Below are 21,542 nucleotides of genomic sequence, written 5' to 3'. Positions count from 1 at the left end.
GTTAGCATTTCAACAAAAAAAAATTGGTCACATGGACAAAGACTCCAGAAAAAGATTGGTGCTAACATTTTAAGGGTATAGGGAAGTGATTAGCACACTGCTACTTCAAATGTACCATCCATGTGAACTGAACTTTTAGACAGTCTTCGAAAAAACCTGGGTGCCCCATGCCCGGGACCTGGTAAATTTGCCAGCGGGCATTTTAAAATTCTCAAATTACATGCCCGAAGGGCATGTGTTGATTTTTCTTTCAACTCGCAATGTTTATTTGCCATTTCTTCTGCCATACCCCAGTTATTCGTGTAAACTTGTTATATATAAATTCTGTTCAGCTAAACCGGCCAACAAACCACCAGCATGTGAACAAAATCGCAAAAGAAAAATGGCAGACAGGCATGTCATGGTTGATTCAAAACTCTGAAAACAATTTAATCTTAAGATCGAGAGAATTTAAAAACAGAAACACTGTCCTTAGTTATAGCTAATAAAAAATCTTATGTTTTTGATGCTCAATCATATCTGCTATATATATAGTATATGAATGAATTTTGAGTAGGGCATGTACAAATTTCAATGGGCTGGGTTAAAATTATCGGTATACATGCCCGAAGGGCATGTGCTGAATAAGAATTGTTGTGAAGACTGTTTAGATGCCCAAGAATTTCATCATTAAACTATTTTTTTCATTTTAGGCTATTTATAGTCATAAAATGATTTTATAAACAATCATGCTTCATTGATTAAAATATCTGCAGTCAGGAAGACAGACAGGCATAAGATGATCCCATAATAAACGCTTTATCTGATCTGCGGAATTTCCCAATGGTGTCTGGCTGTAAGAGCACATTGCTATGGATTTGGACCTAGTTCTCTCTCTACCAAAGACTCATTAAATGATATTTCAAATCATTTAGTACTGGCTTGAGAATCAAAATAGTTATGGTCATAAGAGGAAGGATAGTCCTATCCATCCAAGTAATATTTTATGAATCATGAATTGCTGAACTTAGTAAAATGTTACATTGTTGTGGTATTTACTTTTGTACATTTTTTTAAAGAAGTTGTTGTACATGTGCATGCATGTATATGAGTGTGTGCGTGTATGTGTGCATGAAGGTGTGTTTCACCTAGAAGTGGGTCAGGTATGCCTTGTCAACAGAATTGCCGAGTTGAGTTGCATGTACAGCCGATAACTTTATCACCTAATGCTATATCAACAGATCCTCTTCACTTCAATCACTACATGAAACAAAATTTTATCTATCTATCTATTTACTTTGTAACTTCCTACCGTTCTTTTTTATTCAGGTGTTACCTGATGTTTACTTTAACAATTTTCCGAATTTTGTGCTCTTCACCTAAATTTCTGAGCACACAAATTGCGATCAAAGTCTTTAATACAGTTGAGCCACAATCAAACTGACAAAAGTATGAAGAGTGTGTGTGATTAAAAAGTATTCCATTGACAAAGTACTCAAAAACATTACCTCACATTGATATAGATTATATTACATTTAATTTTTGCACCAGGTGCCCTTTCCAATTTACCTGGTATGTGAATTAAGACCTAAGTAAACCAAGCCATATCATATTTCATCTTGCTTACAAGCCCTTTACCACTTCAACAATGAAAAAGCCTTGCATAGCTTTGATGATCGCCTGAACTACAACTGCCTGCAAAAAATTTATGATACTTATTTTTTTTCCATCCTTTCTTTCTCACTTTAACCCAAGATATGACATAATGTCTAAATGGACTAGTTTAAATTCTTTTTTCTACCAAAACTACTTTCTTGATTGACAGCACATATATGTTGTATAATATGGGTCACCTTTGTTCTGCAATTCTGAAAAGATATTATGTTCATTGTTATTTGATTTTCTTTATATCTGACTTAGAAATTACTAATGCAAAACCTGCATGTTTCAAGCCTAGGACCTAGGTACTTTGTGTTATGGTAGGTATGGTAAATTTAAGCCCCTGTTCTAACGCTGCAGAGATATATATTTGCTCAGAACTTCTCCGATTTCCTTTGAAATGCAGAAGACTAGGCAGGGTGCAATCTCTACTATTAAGTGGTAGTTGTGATAAAAATCAACATTCCAATTTTTGCACTGAAATATGACCTGCCAGTTCATGAACTCTACAGTAACTGTGCTTTCAAGTTTGGTTTGCTCTGAACTGATCAAGTCTGGCACAATCATTGACACCCCATGCTCACAGTAATAAAATGGTACCTAACAATAAGGTTAATGGGTAAGTGACCTTGACCTCACATAATTTAAAGAGATTGAATGTCCTAAGGTCAAAGATCACTGCGTTTGGTGTGTATACATCCAAAAATGACCTAAAATATATCCATTCGATTCCTCACCTTGTACTTGTAAAGGATTCTAATGTTCTTTTAGCACTAGTGGTTCTTTTACTACTGGAAGGAGGGCCACACACTGTTGCTGCATTGCCTGTAGAAACATCCGCTAGCATCTTGTCTTCTGGCAATGTGGGCAGTGGCATTGACATAGGCCTAGCACTATTGGAGCCACTAGAACTGTTACTATTGGGGCTGCCACCTCCTTTTTGAATATATTGCACATACAGGTCACTTTTTATAAATAAAGGATAACTTTGACAGTTCATTTCATTCCTGACTTCTATCTGGGCACCATCGAAAATTGTCCTATCCACAGTCTGTCTCTTGATTTTTTCTTGAATAGCACATTTTGTTTGTTCTGATACACATGGTAGCTTATCACTTTTGAAATATTTCCTATTAATGATTTTAATTATCTGTGGAACCTTGTCCAGCTCACTTTTCTTTAAGCCCTCACATGCAAAATAAAATTCCACATAGTTCTTCCCGAATCCCTCCTGATCCAAGAAAGTCGTGAATAATGATAATCCATCACGATCATCCAAAAGGTATGTCAGATTTTCTGCCCATCTCATGAATGGTGGAGTTGAACTATTTTCCATATTTTCATGAAATGGAGGAGAATTTGAGTCACTCCCTTCAGGCTCGAAGCCCAAAGGGGCCTCCTCGGTGTCACAACCACTTAAGAACAATGATTTCTCTTTTGCTGACCGCCTTGGTGTGGCTGCCGGAGAATGCGTGGTCAAGTCCCGATTGGATGTAGTACTCTTATTGGACATTTGGCTCTTGTTGGACTTTGTGGACACATGACTCTTCATAGATTCACTGGAACGGGTAGACATGCCACCATTCGACACTATTTCATTTTCCTCCCCTGGTACGGGAGGGCGTGGCGCAGATTCAGTGAAGTTGTTCCCCCCAGACTCACTCAGAAATTGACAAACTTTGTTGCTTGTCATGCTGCCGTGTAAATCACAGGGGGAGAGGAGTTACTCTCATCTCATCTAAAATTATTTGAAATACAAAATATTAATCAAATCATTATTCTTTTAAACATCTTAATTGTAAACCTACTCATTCTAACCAAATAACAATAATGCTTACAATTTAACATTTTTTCATTATTTTTTTCATTTGTTAAATATATCACATGTACTCAAAACAATCTGATGATAAATTCAGTCAAATGCATCAGTCATTAAAACCTGAATCCAGATCAACTGAAATGCTGATTCTACAATTTGCAAAAGGCAAAAATTTGCAAAATGCTTTGCCTTTCTTCGCTTTCAATACACTGTGTATCAAAGAGTGCACTCGCCTATCAGAATGTGCATGCTAAAGTAAACCTTTTCATCAAGAATCAAACCCAAGATACATTTGTCTTATTTTCAATATGTTTTAGACATTTTTTATAAGTTGTATGCGTATTCAATCTAGAGAAAACTTATCACTCTAACCAATACATCAAAAGCGAATTCCTAACACACATTTCGGTAGCCATTCACATTTTCACCGTGACCTCTTTCTTTTGAGCGACGAAGCCATGCCAATTCTACATTATCTGATCGAAATTCAAACATAAAACTTGTGTTTTTAAATAAACCATTCATTACTTTACATATAAATTACACAAAATACTTACGATGCTGGATCAGTAGCACCCGAAAACTCAAAAGTGTATCTTATGAGTACAAAAGTTTAATCGCCGCCATTACGGCCTATGCAAATCGGGGCACACAAAGGGCCATAACTTATACATACACACGAAACAAAAATATACAACGGGCACCTGCTATTATCATAAAACTTGTGTTTATCTAACGTTATTCAACATGCATATATTTTTTACATTATCACAGATATAAGAAATGCTAAGTTCTTTTAAAAGATGTTCTCTTTAATATGTAAACCCAAAATACCTCTCGATAAATAATAGTTTTCAGTACACGTGAATGTTTAAGAACACACTTACTCCGTTCAAATAATTCGAAAGGATCCTCTATACACGAAACACATCATAAAGTAAAAAATATAAAATCCATGAAAGTAATCCACTTATGTAAACAAATCACATATGAACTTACTCCCAATGTTGTGTGATCTGATAGCATACGAACGGAGTTACGTTCCTTTTTCCAAAATAATTAACTTTGTAAACTCTGAAACACAGTTGTCCAGCTTTGTGCAGTATCACATACCTTGCCGAAAGTTATTCAATGTCATAATCAAGTTGAATTCTTTTTAAAAAATGGCGTCCACGATATTTTTTTATTTTAAAGTGTTCGAATATTTAACATCAAAGACACATGCGGCGATCCAGCAGGATTGTACACCGTGACGTCACTTCTTTTGATGTACCGCACCAATCAGCTTTCAGATAGAATCAACATTCAGAAATATCTTGGGGCTGGTCTATCTAATGGGGTTGATCAGGTTAAGCAAGTAAATAAAATCTGTGTTATTAAGCCAAATTTTCGGCTTATTTAAATATAAATATATGTTGACATTCTTAAAAGAATATTGTAAATGTTTGAGAAATGAAATGTTTTGGATTAAAGTCATTTATAAACTGTAATTGACCTTAGCACCCCCAATAAATTTTCAAAGGATTTCAAACTTCCGAAGTAAACTTAGTTGGGAGAATAAGAAATCTTTGATCATTTTTGTCTTATTTAAATCGCTATTTTCACAAAGAATCGGTAGATACAAAATACATTTCACAAAGAAATATTGGTATAAAGACGTAAGTTATCCGTTTATTCTAATGATTTGGGGCCTGCAGACCTAAGAACAACATGGCCACAATACTTATTCAATCTTTACATGTATTTTAACACAGATCATATAAGATTTCACATAGGGATTATTACAATCGTTTGATGATTCTAGACACTTTCTGTACAGACACGATTTTTACTAAAATTAAAAAAATAAAAATAAATAAAACTTTATATTCTGGACATGTTGGAGTGGAAAAGAAGATCCATAAAAAAAATCTTAAGGAAATTGAAAACAGCATTAATAGTAATGATTAAAAGATAGATCTATCAGTCCGTGCTGGCTTGTGATCTGATCAAACCACGTTGGACTTCAAAGGGAATGCCGTCTGAGTGAACTCGATTATAATATGACTAATAAACTTTGTGAAAATATGTCTCTTTAATAATTTTATTTGTAACAAGAGTTCAAATGCTCGTGTTTAGATCTTGCTTGTTTACAAAAGGCAGAACAATCTACTAAGGATCTCTTTGTCAGCGGCTTCAAAGACTCCTTCTTTTAATCGCCTATTACATCACCTTGTTAATTGCCTTTGATGTTTACCGACAGCGATTTGTAAAGACTAGTATAAATGAAGTCATTGTTGATTTTTTTCTAGGAATAAAATAAAAAGCGCTTAATAAACTTTAATCTACAAGCTGTCAATTTTTTCTTCCCATTTGTAATCAGAGATTAAAATAAGAAATTGGGGTTTCTTCTATTTTTTTAATCTTTAAATTAAGTTCAAATGAAATTTTAAATGAATAAATTGATTAAGTTAAAAATTATCAAAGAAAGTAATTATGGTTTCCTCTTTTTCATCAAAGAATAATATTTAATTGGAAAACTTTTGATAGTTATCTTTTAAAATAGAAATAATTCTTTTCAAAGGGATTCGCTTAAAATGTTTTCACTCTCTCTTTTCATATAGGTGTAATAAGTGCAAATATAAGGTCAAAGCATTAGTTTTGGTTTGCGGCAAGTATATCCTTAGGGGAGCACATAATCAATAAAGCGCAATTTCTTCACACCACGGACTCTTGGTAAAACTTCTCTGCATGCAAAGAGCCCCGCGGTCCGTTTAATTCCTTTTTAACCAGTGGCGGATACATATCAATTCTTACAACTATCTGTAAACTGTATGGGACATCAAAGACCTCGGAAGTCGCCAATCGCTGGCCCTGACGTAACGTAGCGTTAACTGTGACCTGATTTCCCTCAAGTGGGTATCGAATGCCCTTTGATGACAGCCCTTGACCAGATAAGATTAGAAGGACGAGCACAGAAATTGTTCACTAATCTCAAAATTACGATTGCTACACTTCATTGGAAGGTTAAAACAAGATTCTTTTATTTCTTTGAGTTTCGATACTTCTTATTCAATTTATCGGACCACGATTCGTTGATTTACTAATAAGCAAAAGAACTGAGGAAATTAAAAGACGTATCGGAAACATGATATCAAATAACAGTATTTGTTATTTAAATATTTTTTAATCAAAATAAATCATATGCAAAAGGCAGAAAAAAGGGGGGAGGGTACAAGCAGGTGCTTAAAATAATTTATTTAAATCGACGGGAAACCATTTCTTAAATTTACTAGTCGAGAGGAAAATGATTGAATGCATAAGATATGCAAAACTAATAATAATAAAAAAAAGATGTAATAAGTATACTTAATTTCTTAAAAACGAATTTGAGGGTAAATCTTTTAAATTATTTTTTTTTGGGAGGGGATGGGGGTGGAGGGAGGGGGTTTACTGTTGATTTCTACATGCTTGTTTAACCCCAAAAGCTATTTGTCCATGTTCTGTGGTAAAAAAAAAAAAACAACTTTAAATGAGATGAGTTTGTGAAACACTGAGGCCCTGATGTTGCAGCTTATAGTGAGAGTTGAAGTTAGTCTACTGCAAGTCAAACTACATGGACAAATGGTCAAAGTAAAAAAAAAAAATCATTGGTATCCAAAGGAAGGTCATCACAAAGAATACACCTGTGAAATATGAAAGCCCTAGTACATGCAGTACTAACTACATGTATTCAAAAGCTATGATCATGGTTAAAGTTTGGTAATTTTTTGTAAAAGTAGGCCAAACTACAAAGTCAAGAGGTCACATTTGGTGATACACTACGAAAGGTCTTGTCACTTATAGGAATACACCCATGAAAAATACATAAACCATATCGCCACCCACTCGAAATCTTTGGGGAAAATTACAGTTTTTGTGGACAGACAGACAGATGGACAGACAAGGCAAAAGTGATAAACCCCTGAAAATCGCATTTTAATGCATGATTATTAGTTTAATTCTCACCACTATATCATACAGAATCAAACATGTCAAGAACCATAACTCTTATATGAATTTTAACATGGTAACTTACAAAAATTATCTTATCATCAGTTTTTAAATTGCATATTTATTTTATTTTAGACTGTTGTAATTATTCCTTGTTTAAGAAGAATATAAAATCAAAAGAAAGGTAACCCTGACATCATTATAATTAATCATATTGTGATTAAGAGGCTACCTTAGCTTAAAAAGCTTTAGATGGGAATAGCCACAGTTGTTCATTATATGAGCACATTATTATAATTTTTACCCTCTTACACACACATTGTTGAAATAAAAAAAAATTTGGTCCACCCCTTTTCCCCTTCAAAAAATGAACAAACAACAAAATAAACATGCAAACATCGAGCAATAGAATCAAGATTTAAAAAATCTCACTTTCTAAATGATTAAAATTCATAAAAAATCAACATGCCTCTTATTAAATTAACACATTTTTTATTTTATATTTTTGACAATTTTTTTTACAAACATATACTGCCATATGTGTTTAAAACATCTGTCACATTCCACAAATTATCAGTAGTAGTTGTAAACGGATCCTCTGAAAATATGTCTAGTCCATCAAAGATAAGTCTTGTAGCATGAAGCATCATCCTATAGGGCAAAGTGTCTTGTCTATTGCTGTACATGTAATCACCCACAATTCTGTGTCCAATATGGTTGCAATGAACTCTCAGTTGATGAGGGCGACCTGGGGGTTTGCAGAAAAGAGGTACATGTAATTCTTTAAAAATAAGGCACTAACATCATGATGGTGCTTCAATAAATGTAAGAAGAAAGGTTATACATGTATAAGGTATGAGAATTCTGACCTGTGTGTGGTCTAAGTAAGACTTTACTGGCAGGTTGATTGTTATAAGTCCCTCTCTCCATTAGCGTTATATCGGTGATGGCTTCCCTGGGATCTACACAGTTCTCAGAGTCAGAAGTACACATTTTGTGAATGTCTTTTACTGACGAGTCCTCACCAACACCAATGTTCAGTGTCAGGTTTTCACTCTTTAAATGACCATACACCTATAAAATGTGCCACAATCATGTCAAAAATTTCAAATACTGGTAAAAAACTACTTGCTCTTAGATATACCAGTCCTTATTCTAATGACTGACTCAGATGATCTGATTGACCTTGCATGCCTACCACTGACCTTGGTGAGCTTGAAAGAGATGGTAAACTTCAACTTAAATAATAAACATTTACCACAAAAAATTTGAAAAAAAAATTTAAATGCATCTAATAACTCTAAATAAGTCTTATTTTAGATAAAGATGTCAGACAGTCGCACTAATATACAAGCCTTTCCTCACCAGAGCTATGTAATGTTTTACTACAGATCGTTTCTGGAATTCACGATGCAGTTTCTTCCCAGAATTCTTTGTGCGACACAAACACAGTACTCCACTGGTTGCCAAATCTAATCTGTGCTGGAATCTGCAATTATAGTTGAAAATTTGCAAACAACAGTTTTGGATGCTTAAACAATTTCAGAGATATTGGGAAAATTCAGTAGATATAGTTGAAAAATTATGAAATCAGCTTTTGATTGCTATTACTTTAACCTGCACTTCTGAGAAAATAAATGTTGTCCAACTATTTTTTTTTTTTTGAAAAAATATCTATGATAAATTCTAAATGAAACTCATTTGACAAGAGTCTTTTTCTAAATGCAGAAGCAGACTTCTAAGCTTTACTTTTAGGTTTAGAACATCCCTTTTCGATGCTGCAATCCAAACTAAAATAAACTGTAAAAAAAACATATAATAAATTAACCTGTATTAACCTGAATCCATGTTTGACTGTAGGATCCCTGAGATGTGGGTGATATTTACTCATCAGCGTTTCCACGGTTACCATGTGGGGGTCATCACTGTTGATGGGTAAGTCAAATGGTTTGTTAATCACAATGTAGTCTGGACACAAGTGTAGGATTGCAGGAATTTTCTGAATATTATTTGCCATTAGTCTGCTGAAGCACCTGTAAGAAACATTATCAAGAATTTAGAAAATATCAGTTAACAAAATAAATAAAGAAGGAGAAGTTATCATATCAGAAATAAAACTGCACAGTAAACTTAGGGAGGAGTAACAGGCTTAAAGTAAATTTCAGATATGGAACTGCATTGTAAACTTACAAACCCCTTTCTGTTACATATTGTTATTGCAATAAATAAAATATGGAGCCAACAAATAGTAATCAAGCTCAAAATTCTATTTAAACAATAAACCAATTGGGGACAGGACAAAGCGGACTTCAAATAACATAAGAGGCGGAATCAGGTGCCATGGAAGAGTAAGCATCCCCTGGCTGTTGGTTAGTCACAGCCTCTCCCGTACCAAACATTCTAACAAATGCTCATGAGCAGCTCATGAGACTCACATGAGAGTCAAGTAAGAATTGTATGCAAATTAGGTAGAATTGAATTTTGCTCATGTGCAGATTGTTAGTCTCTGTTAGGGAGGAAAATACTAACCAAAATGCACATGTGCAAATGCTCACCTCAATGCTCATGAGCAAAAGTCTATTCAATTTGCTCACCTAAGAAAAACCTTATTTAAGATAGAGCATTGGTAGTGATTTTTCTAAGTTCAGTTTTCTCACGTGAGCAAGAAGTGAGCAAGAGGTGAGGAAATTGTACATAGTCAAAATTCATTATTACAAGTAGAACCAAAACCAAAGAATTACAAGTCTCAATTCCTCACGTGAGGCTCACATGAGGAAATACAATACTTTGACACTCTATGTGGTCCAAGCTTTCCCAAGCCTTTATTACAAATTGACCATGTGTTAAGTGTTAACACTTCCTGCTGATAGCATCACAAATGATTGGGGACCAGGCAGGAATATCTTAATTTCTTGAGCTTCTAATTTTCATATTCCCATCAATTTGAAAATGCCTTCCTCTTCCTAAACAACCTGTTGTGTCCCCCACTGTTACTTAAAGTGCAGCAGTATCCAATGAGGAGGGCCAGTCAGGATTTGTGCAATTCTCAGACCAGTTCAAAATTTCAATACAAAATGTTTGTGAGGGACATTGAAAGTACCAGTATATGGATTAATACAGTAAAGATCTGAAATACGAGGGCCGTTCAAAAATTACGCGGACTTGTTGCACAGAAAAAATATTTGACTAAATAATCGGGCAAAATGTCACACACAGTATAAAAGAATCTTTACCTATGTGGTCTTCAAAATTTCATATCAAATTGTTGTAAATTGGTATCAATTTTAAGTGATTTTTCAGGACATATCATTAAGTCACGGAGCAGCAAAATCTTCGACGTCACAGGCATTGTAAAAAATATGTGATTGAGCTTTCATTTTTTCAACATTTTCCCAAGAGTACCTGTATAGTTTGAGTTACCTTATCTACTCAACATCCAAACACCATTTCTTGTCAAGCTTAAAATCTATTAAACAAGTAAAGAGTATTCTTTTCTCTCTGTTTTAAAACCAAAAACTGCAGGTATTTATGAGATATAGTGTGATATTGATGACTCTCATCAATCACATATATACGTTCTTTACAGTCCGGATAAAGTTTTGTCGATAATCTTCTTCCCGTCTTCCCATATAGCCTTTTTACAGAGGTCTAACGGTATAAAATTTCAATTTGCTATTTGTGGACGAATGTCACGAATACCCTAGTTTACTACATGTTTTATTATGCATATTTTGGATCTATGTTGGCGATATTTCGAGCATTACACCTAATTTAACAAAAGTGTGGTGCGCCGTCTTTTCAGGAGACGTCATTTTTACAGTCGTTTTCACGGGAATCGCATCAGAGAAAAATCACTATATTTCTGTTAGTACTTCAAATATCACGTCAGAAATCTAAATACATAATAAAAGAACAATTTAAAGATACATTTGAGAAAATTGTTGAAAAATATCGCGAATTTTAGAAAATTAATGAGTTAAATTTTGGATTCCGCATGCTATTGCTTCAAATTTTTTGTCGTGCTCCGTACCTCTCCATCAGCGATATCAACATACCGATAATTTTAGTAAAATTTTTTTAAAATACAGAAATTTTGCCCAAAATCTATTGGAATCTTTAAGAAACATATTTCTCTGAAATTTCATAACTATATGACGTCTGTAAGAGTAACTAATAGAACAGTCCGCGTAATTTTTGAACGGCCCTCGTATATTGCTTTTGGAAATACATGTCTGTCATCACCATTTTGAAATAGATGCCAGCCTTTAAAAGTTACAAATGTATGTCCATGGGATGAGGAAATGATTAAAGATCAATTAGATTTTACCATATGGTGCAGCCACAATGAAGAAAAGATTTGCTGATCTGAGAATAGGGTAAGTGCTTTGAAATTTATTATCCCCCTCTCATTTCAGATAATACTAATTAAAAAATAATATGTTTTTGTGTTAATTATCAGCGTACTTTATTTTGATATATTTGATGCAGAATGTTATCAGGAATTACAGTATAATTAAGAACTATAAATATGGTAAGAACAGATTAGGACAGAGTGTACAATTGACAGCCTCAGTGTGGTATTCCTTGAATTACATTATTTAAGTTGCTAATTAAATATTGATGCATATGATTTTTCTATTGACTGGCTTTTCATGACCAACAGAACCTAGCTTGAAAATATTATATAACTAACTATCACTTCAAATTTTTTGCAGATGAAAGTTAATTGGAATCAAAGGATCTGCAGATTAATCACGGACCCTAGCTGAGCTTGCATACATGACAGAGTTCTGATGTTGTCACTCATTTAAAGGAAATGCAAGGAGAAAGAATGGAACAGGATGAATTGATTACGATTCTTATGACCACTGGATTATTTATTTTACACCCAAGTATGACTGCCACTCATAAATTCGGCAAAGGCAGAAACATCTACATCTACTTAGCCTCCAAGACAACTTTAAGACAACTTTAATCCATTTAGTACTAGTGCAGTCAAAAAAGTTGACTGGACATTTACATTGGATGTTCTATGTTAATCTACTGGAAATGGAACTATTGAATAAAAATAATTAATTTGATTGATGTGTGCTGTACATAATTATGATAATTTAATTTAATTTTTTATTTCATTTTAAGTTTAAAAAATGAAGTTCACAGAACATAATTATGCATGCATCTATTTACATGTACATGTTGCTCAAGAGTATTTAAAATGTAACTGATGAATCACATTTTAAAATTACATAATTATATAATGTTTGTAATATGAATTTTGTTCTATTGTTGCTTGTTCAGGTAAGCAATTGTTGCACATGAGTCTCATGAGACTCATGAGCCTCATGTGAGCAAAATTCTAGGTGAGCAAAATGATTCCTCACGTGAGCAAAAAATTCTAATGTGCAGAACCCTGCTCACAATTCATTTCACCTAATTTGCATGTTAAATTGCACATGAGACTTCACATAACATAAGGTGAGGAAATCAGGTGCCATGTGAGCTGCTCATGAGCAAATTGTGAGAATGGTTTGGTATGGGCTGCACAGTTTAGAGCACTCTGTATATAGTTCTTTTTTCTGGTTGTGTAAAAATTATTCTTTTGAAAGTTAATAACCCAGTGTGTTCCTACCCTACTCCCAAAAGGGTCTTGTATTGAACAAATTTGAATCTACACTACCTGAGAAAGTTTATTTTTAACATGTGACTGATGATGGCTTGAATTTGAAGTTGAATTTGTTGTTCTTGGGAAGATTTGTAAAGAGGTAAAAAAAAATTTCTCAAATCATTTAGACATACCTGAATCAACTGTTATGAATATTTCATAGGCTATAAGTTTAAGCTATCTCTTTACCTAAGGGTGCTTAGTTTGGTTCAAATTGACCCAGTACCTGAGTAGGCCTAGTTCTAGAGGAGTTTGAGACAACAGAGATAGTAACGAAAAAAAGTTATCAGGAAAGCTTACACACGAATTCGACTCAGGTTAGCTAAAAACATAAGAAAAGTTGTATATATTATACACAATTTAGCTTACATACATACATAACAAGTTAACAACATAAGCAAGTAGTAGGCTCATGTACGATTGTACCTTATACTTGATGGCATCTCATTTTACCCAAATCTTTTTATGAGTGCTAATTAATTAAGTTGTACAAAATTCAACTTTGGGTAATCTGTCTTATTTGATATGATTTACACTACTTTCGGTGAATCAATTATTCTTGAAGAAACTGAAATTATATTAAGAATATAAAAATTATAGAATTTCTTAAATAAAGAGCATTTTGACCAATACTTTTCCTACCGAATAATTTTAGGATCAATTTAATTTGTCTGCAATAGTTGCGCAATATTTTAGATAAACAAACATTGCTGTCATGATTATTTATGTACATCCTTCATCAGTGCAATTATATTAAAGTAAGTAATTCTTCACAAGCTTTACAATCTATATCATAAAAGCCTTGTATACTGTCGATCACTATCCCTATGATCACAGATACATGAAGTCTTATTGATAGGTAGCAAATAAAAAGGATTTTAAGTATATATGTATAAAATTAAGTTTAGATGTCTATTTCCATCCATGTTTTGGAACATATATTCTGTACACAACAACTGTCAGTGATTCGATCATTTTGAAAAGTTTTAATGACAAAGATGAACCACATATGTCAAGAAAGTGCGCCCTGATCTAAGGTTATTGGTATGATAGAAGAAATGAAATTCTGATGAACTTTGAAAATGCATTGCTTGAAGGTGTTGAACTATGGTAGCTTAATACGCAAGTTTTGAGATTATCTCCCTTGGTGCGCTCTTTCGTTGAGGAGGGGAGTTTTGTTGCCGCGTAAACAAACAGGTGGGACAGATATTTATTATTGGATATATCGATCATCGATATATTGGTGGTTAACTGTATGCACTGTTTATCAATAACCGAATTAGAGTAAACGTGTCATTTTTTAAAGCAAAAAAATCGGAGCAGTGGATAAAATATACATATTACATGTCGATTAATGGCATAATCAAGAAAAAATTTTACTTTTTATAAAGACCACGACGTTTATTTCGTTTTCAAGTACCCTATAATTGAAAGTAGATATGTAAATATAAACAATTGAGCTTGATAAAATCATAAACGCATCACTGCTTAACATTTTTATCTTTCTATAACATTAAATAAATTTTAAAAGCCATAAACATCGTTCATTTATTTATGCACGTTTGTATACATAAACAAACTGTCCCAAAAATGGATAAAAAGTTACATCAAAATCGTTTGACATGGTTCATATTATCAACATGGCACTAAAATTACATAGATTATTGGCATGAAAGTATTATCAAGTCAACTATGAATGTTAAGTTTAAATGCTAATTAAAAAATAAAAATTCATCAAAATGTTGCTTTTTGGCTGACCATAGTCACATATAAATAAGCTATAAAATAATTAAAAGCATTCCTCAAAAACTGCACAGTATTAAAAAAGATCTTCTGAATCAATCTTTCATTTTGGATGATTGATACATTAGTTTTATAATTGTTGAAATTTTTTGGTGAAATTTCCAGCAAATCTCAGCCAGTCAACATGGCCCAGTGTAGTGAAGATATCAACAAGGTTCGACAGTTTGTAGCAAAAGTTAAAAACTTTTCATCACAATACAATTCTAGTAGGTGAGTTTATCAGCATTATTGCATTCACTAGGGTTTCAAGAAATTGGGGAGGGATGTGCAGGTTTAGTAGGAGTACACTTTCCCCCAGATTGAATGGGTGTGGTGCTTCCAGGGTGTTTATTTCTTTAAATATAGTACATTAAATTGTATTAAACAAAATCTCTAAAATGCTTTTAGGATAAATACATGTAACATCATTAAATTTATTTGACATTTTATTCTGTATTCACACCCAAATCACTCCAAATTCAGACAGATATGTAATTTCACGCATAAAATATATACATGTGCAAATCATCAAAAAACATTCATTGCAATATTTCTAACAATGAATTTGGCTTACAAACAGTTGGTCAGCCAATACAGTGATTGGACCTCCCAGAGTGTACCCACAACATGGAGATCTGCACGGAGCCTGGGCAAGCAAGGATATTAATGCCCACCAGTTTGTTGAGGTAGGCCACTTTCTAATAATGCTAATGGTTCTGTTAATGCATTCACCTTTGGTTAAAAGTAACCATTTACAATTTTTCCAAATGATTTCACTGTTATTGAAAAATATGTTTTCCATCAGGCTGTGTGACCATCAGTTGATAGATTTACAATTAAGCCATAGTTTTAAATTTATTTTCAGGTTCAGTATCAAGAAAAAGTTTATCTGACTGAAGTCAATGTTTATGAGACTTACCATTCAGGAGGCACAAAAAGCATCAAAGTTAAAAACCCTTCTGGGAAGTGGGAGACAGTTTATCAGACAAATCAAGTTACATGTATGAAGAAAAGCAGGATCTTTTCTCCGCCAATTCAGGTATATCTGTACTCAGAGAAAAAATATTTTAATATTATGAAAGTACTGCCTCTATGACAACATTTTACAATCCAAATTCTTTCTGTGCAAAAGATTTTTTTCCTTTAATTTATCAATTAAAATTATTGATAAATGATTCTTTTTTTTTACTGAGACATTAAAGAATAGACAAGGAGAACTAACTTTGTGGGTACTGGTAACTACCATAACTGTATGGTAGGACCATAGTAATTAAAATAAGCGAGGTGGTTCATCAGCCTTTTCACATTTTATTATTTTAACAGAAACCACCTATCAAGCTAATTTTAAGGAAACTTGACTGCACTGCATCTGGAACTTGGAGATTGAGGGGATTTAACTTTGTTTTGGTAAGGCTGTTGATTTTATCCTTTGTATATGTGGAACATAATTAAAAAAGAAATGTGAAATTTTATTGCAAAATTCAAAAATTTTTTATTTACACAATGAAAAATAAAAGAGAAAGATCCATTATATATAGCACAAAGTTATCAGGATTGTGCATTTCAAACCCCTTCAGCTACATTTGAGTACATTATAAATGTTTTCACACAAATATATACAGTGTTAAAGGAAATTCTATTTAAACATGTAAAAGGTTAAGATAACAGACACTGGTCAATCTCAAAATTTTCTATAAACATTTTAAATCTGTGAAGAGGGCAAAACACAAACCCCTAGAAAATCCAGAGGTGGGATCAGGTGCCTAGGAGGAGTAAGCATTCTTTGTTGATCTGTCACACTAGTCATAAGCCCTATGTATTGATCAGGTATTATGGAACAGGATATATATCAAATGTCAAATTCAGAATACATATAATTGATTAGTTTGGTTAAACAAGTCATAGACTAAAGCATCTAATGCAGGGGGTGTTTAATAATTAAGTGAACAGAGGCTTTGTCATAGGAATGCTTATACTGTAAACCAACCTTTACTAGTGAGCAAGAAATACTTGCGAGTTTCGCGACTTACTTTAACTCGCAAATATTAATTGCCATGAACCATTTATCAAGCTTTGTATTTTATCTACACCAATGTTTTGCCCAGTTTTTGAAAATTAATTGTCTAGCACTGTTTGTTTTTAAACAGCAAGACATTTTATAAATAAAGGATGATGCAAGTAATAGTTGGTTTACAGTATGTAGGGGAAAGTATCTGCTGATGGAACTCTAGTAAGTGTAGTGGTCCATCAGCCTTTAGTTAATTATACCCGGTACATGTATTATTATCTTACTAGAAACCTGCCTATCAAGTAGATGAATTAAGGATTGAAGTTGACTGCACTGCAGCTGGAACGTGGGTAGAGATTGATGCAGTGGAGATGGTTGGTACCAAATTTAATTTTGGTAAGGCTGACGTTCTCTATCTGACTATGCAGAGCACTATATTTATAAATCCAAGAAATGAAAAATAAGGAGAACTGCAATTAAATGAATAAATTTAAACAAGCATTTTTTATTTACACAATGAAAAATTAAAAAGAGAAGATGACAACATTAACCACCAACAGCAAAGTTGTCCATTTGATTTTGCATTTCATACCTCTTCAGGAACATTCAAATTACTATAAAGTGATTATTACAAATACACAGTGTTCAAGGACTTTTCACTATAGAATTACCAGAACCACCAGCACAGTTGTCCAAAGATATGGGTCAGCTGGTCAATTCTGACCTTTTTAGTGATGTCCAGTTTTCTGTGGATGGTAGAATTTTCCATGGTCACAAGGCGATACTGACCGTCAGATCAGACTTCTTCAGAGCCATGTTCTGTGATCAAATGAGGGAGAGTAGGGCAAATGTAAGGATCAAATTAACTGTAGTGTAACAGTAAATTACTAGAACAATTTATAACTAAGAATACAGGATAGAGATCAAGTAAACTATGAAACATAATATTTTCATGTAAAAGAATAGTATGGTTAGGGACAAACTCCACTGACCTATGTATCTAATGATTAAATTAAATATTTCGCATAAATTAAGTGACTACTAGGCCCTTATGTAGTGCATGGCGTCTACCGTATATACTCGCCTATAAGTCGGTCCGCCTATAAGTCGGTTGTATTTAATTAGCTTATATTTCAGAAGGACTGACCTCATATAATACCATTGTTTTGATAGCTCGCCTATAAGTCGGATACAGAGTTTTGGACCAGATATTTACTCCCAAAAAACCGACTTATAGGCGAGTATATACGGTAGTCACTGCTTTTCCTCAGTTATGTTGCGTACACCTCTTTTATAATTGAGCTAATTTAAACTACTAACATGCAATTTAGTCTGATTTCTTATTTAATTACAGGAACCAATAGAATTAAAGGATGTCAGTGCTGATGCCTTTGGAATAATTCTTCATTTTATCTACACCAATGAGATTGCCCAGAATTCTGACTGGCTTTTACTGCTAGAAATATGGAGAGGTATAGAATCTTGCACTCTTTGTTTTAGACTGCAATCAGCCATTTTGGGCAGTATTTTGTATTCTGATTTACAGTGTCTACCGGTATATAAATAGCATATTGAGCTCATTTATATTGCACCAGGAAATCTAATATATTAATATTAATAAATATTTTTGTATGGCTCAGATTAAGCAGCATTCTCCACAAGGGGTTTTACCATGGCGGCCAGCCATGGTTAAATTTACGTGCACCATGGATAAATGATTAATGAAGAGTAGAAAGTCTAACACGCATTCATGTTTTTGGTCACATTTCACTTTCGCACAGCTTCCTCCATGGTTAAATTTTCAAATGTGGAGAACTCTGGAAGGCTAAAATATTTTTGTTTATCAGTGGCTGACCAGTTCTGTCTTGATGGCTTATTTTGTGTAACATTGTATTGGCTGACTTGATGACATATCTTTCTTTAACATTGTAGTGGCTGACCAGTTCTGTCTTGATGGCCTGAAGTCGATATCCTTCATCAACCTTTGCTCCAACCTGAACACTGAGAATGTGGTGGATATCTATGTAGAGGCCTCAACTAAACTCCCATTGATAGGTAACAAATATTGTACTCAGGTAACTTTCAAGGTAACTAGGTTACTACTCTCATTGTACTCAAGCAACTTCACAGGTAAACATGTTTTTACTCCTAATGATAGGTAACAAATATTGTACTCAGGTAACAATTAACTAGGTTTCTACTCCCCATGATATGTAACAAACATTCCAAAAGTTGAACTCCATTTTTTTAAAAAAGATTTCTTTGGAAGAATGTACCGGTACATCAACAGTGTTTACCATGGAAAATCTTTGATGCATATTACCTCAAAATGTTGCTTAAGTATTAAAAGCAATTTAAAATTGATATTTTCTCTACAGAGGACTTGATGACAGCAGCCATGGGATTTATGAGGTCAAAAATGGATGAGGTTGTCCGACAGCCAAACTTCACATCTTTACCTAAAGATGTAATGGTGGAAATAATCCAACACATGACAGAGAAGATGTCCATTTCTGATTCCAAATAAAGGAGACAGCCATTTTATTAGGTCACATGACTCAGGAAAACAAGGAAAGATAGCCTGGGAAAATAAGATTCACACTATAATTTATAAATGCACAGGTATGGGTTAAGATGGTAATGTAAATGTATGTACATGTACTAAGCTATTTTCATTGAAAATTGCCTCATATATACCGGTACTCTGTGTAATTATGTACAAATATAAGTTAATTTCCATGAAGTACATGTGGTAGTTTATAAATAGATAATTTAAATCATATGAATTTTTTTTACTTATTATTATATATTTTTTTTTCAACTCGTTAATCTATAAACTGTAAAAATGATGCAGTACATGTACCTCTAATCACATAGATACCGGTAGGATATTGTTAGAGATTATTTTAAATGGCATTGTTTTGATATTTTCATTTGATATTATATATTTTTATCACTGATGTGATGTTGCTGTGTTATGGAATTTAGGGGATAACACATTGTTAGTTTTGATTTTAATTCCTTTTCTTACACAGAAAACCTTATCTGAAATGTTATCAATCATACAATATATTGTGTAAAGAATCTGAAAAGATATTTTACATTTTAACAGGGTACTGGTATGTGATAACAATGAGCCAATTCTTTTGTAAGCTCTTTACAGGCTTGAAAACAATCTGAAAAATAGTGCTTTATGAATATGAAACATTTGTTACCTTTTTTGTTTGTTTTTGCAAGTATATACATGTTAATGTTTATGAACAGCATTTATTGAATTTTACACAGTGCACTGTGTGTGAACATTAGTAGAACACTACTGACTGACAAGCAATTTTTCTGATCATGGAGAATCAAATGTTTGTGAAGCTTTCAATTCTCAAATTCCTGAATTTTTAATAGGATTTTAAAAGAAATGTATTGTCATTTATGTGGTTGCAACTAAGTCTAAAAATATTTCAATAACTGGGTAGTGATCTGGATTTTTAAAAAAATTATTTTTTGCAAGAAAACAATCATGAATTGTCTTTTTTTAAAGTTTGTGTACCGGTATTTACTTTTGTACTTGTTAATTTGTACTTGGACAGTTATACCAAACAAATTTATTGCTATATCTGTGATACATATGTCATTTATTTATTTACATTGTTTGTGTATTTTACTTATCCAACTTTTAAAAGATTTTTATTTCTTATAACTACATGTATTTCTCAATTTTACTCATGGATTATTGTACTGGTAATATACTTTTTTTCCACGGGGTCATTATTCCAGGAAATCACATTTTTATCCTGCAGGTGAAGAATTACTAAGTTTTGTTGCCAATGTTACATCTAGAATATTAAAGATCTAAAAACACTGAGACAAGTTTATGGGTAAACTATGTGGATATACATACACATGTATAATGCATAAATTCATACCTTGTGGAAAAAAGTACATCTACAGTATAATATACAACTGACTCATACAAGCCCAGGTATAACTGTATTTAAACTTTTAGTGACCAGTTATACACTATTTTGTTCAGGGTAACTTTCTTAAAATAAAATCTGTGACATAAATGTTGTCAACTTGTAGTTCAATATTTTTCTTATCAACTTTTTACAACTTGAGGCTCTGATTTGAACAAATGCAAGTATACACTACTCAAGGATGTTTCCATTTAAATATAACTTACCATGAAACTACTCTTGAAAAGAAGATTTTTAAAGCCATTTTCAAACGTATTACTGAGTTAAACTTTGATTGCTCATTGTGGCCTCACCTGACCACTATGGGTCATGATCTGAAGAATTTGAAATTACACTACCTAACGATGCTTCCATATCAATACATGTACCAGTATGACTATTCAGGGGTTTGCTGTTCTTGAAAAGATTTTTTAAAAAGAATTTCTCATTTACTTCTATAAGTATGTAAAATGTTAATCCAACCTTGTGGTCCCACTCAAGCCCTGGAGTTCATGATTAGAAAAAAAAAATGAATCTAAATCATATGAGGATGCTTCTATGTCAAAATGACTTATCATAGCTGAGCTGTTTTTGAGAAGAATAATTTTCAAGATTTTTAGCTCACCTGAGCTGAAGGCTCAAGTGAGCTTTTCTGATCACATTTTGTGTGGCGTCTGTCTGTCTAGCTGTCTGTCTGTCTGTAAACTTTTC

At 33.2% G+C, this 21,542-nt stretch overlaps 2 protein-coding genes across 6 annotated transcripts in view; one reads left to right on the top strand and one right to left on the bottom strand.

The window, feature by feature from the left end:
• LOC134242874 (axin-1-like) overlaps positions 1-13,556 on the bottom strand; it is a 29,576-nt gene extending 16,020 nt beyond the window's left edge. Inside the window, exons 1-5 of one of the 5 annotated variants that reach the window (XM_062725073.1) lie at positions 13,518-13,556; positions 9,268-9,462; positions 8,795-8,918; positions 8,299-8,503; positions 2,376-3,315 (exon numbers count right to left, since the gene is read on the bottom strand). In XM_062725073.1, coding sequence (XP_062581057.1) covers positions 2,376-3,315; positions 8,299-8,503; positions 8,795-8,918; positions 9,268-9,462; positions 13,518-13,534 — 1,481 coding nt within the window. In that variant the 5' untranslated portion in view covers positions 13,535-13,556. Of the gene's footprint in view, positions 1-2,375; positions 3,377-4,014; positions 4,123-4,344; positions 4,706-8,298; positions 8,504-8,794; positions 8,919-9,267; positions 9,463-13,517 lie in introns of those variants that run through there. The other 4 variants (XM_062725072.1, XM_062725071.1, XM_062725070.1 and 1 more) reach the window with 4 other exon arrangements.
• Positions 13,557-14,983: 1,427 nt separating this feature from the next.
• Positions 14,984-19,640, top strand: LOC134242890 (speckle-type POZ protein B-like). The gene is made up of 8 exons (XM_062725092.1): positions 14,984-15,104; positions 15,454-15,559; positions 15,739-15,912; positions 17,169-17,277; positions 17,547-17,731; positions 18,236-18,353; positions 18,814-18,936; positions 19,260-19,640. Exons 1-8 carry the CDS (start codon positions 15,019-15,021, stop codon positions 19,406-19,408), a joined length of 1,050 nt encoding a protein of 349 aa, XP_062581076.1. The 5' UTR covers positions 14,984-15,018; the 3' UTR covers positions 19,409-19,640.
• The last annotated feature ends 1,902 nt before the right edge of the window (positions 19,641-21,542 follow it).

The sequence above is a fragment of the Saccostrea cucullata genome, unplaced genomic scaffold, assembly GCF_032062105.1.
Source record: "Saccostrea cucullata isolate Sc308-1 unplaced genomic scaffold, CSIRO_AGI_Scuc_v1 ctg191, whole genome shotgun sequence".
Classification (NCBI taxonomy): Eukaryota; Metazoa; Mollusca; class Bivalvia; order Ostreida; family Ostreidae; genus Saccostrea; species Saccostrea cuccullata.
The sequence above is the reverse complement of the archived record's forward strand: the minus strand, read 5'-3'. Positions and strand labels throughout refer to the sequence as shown.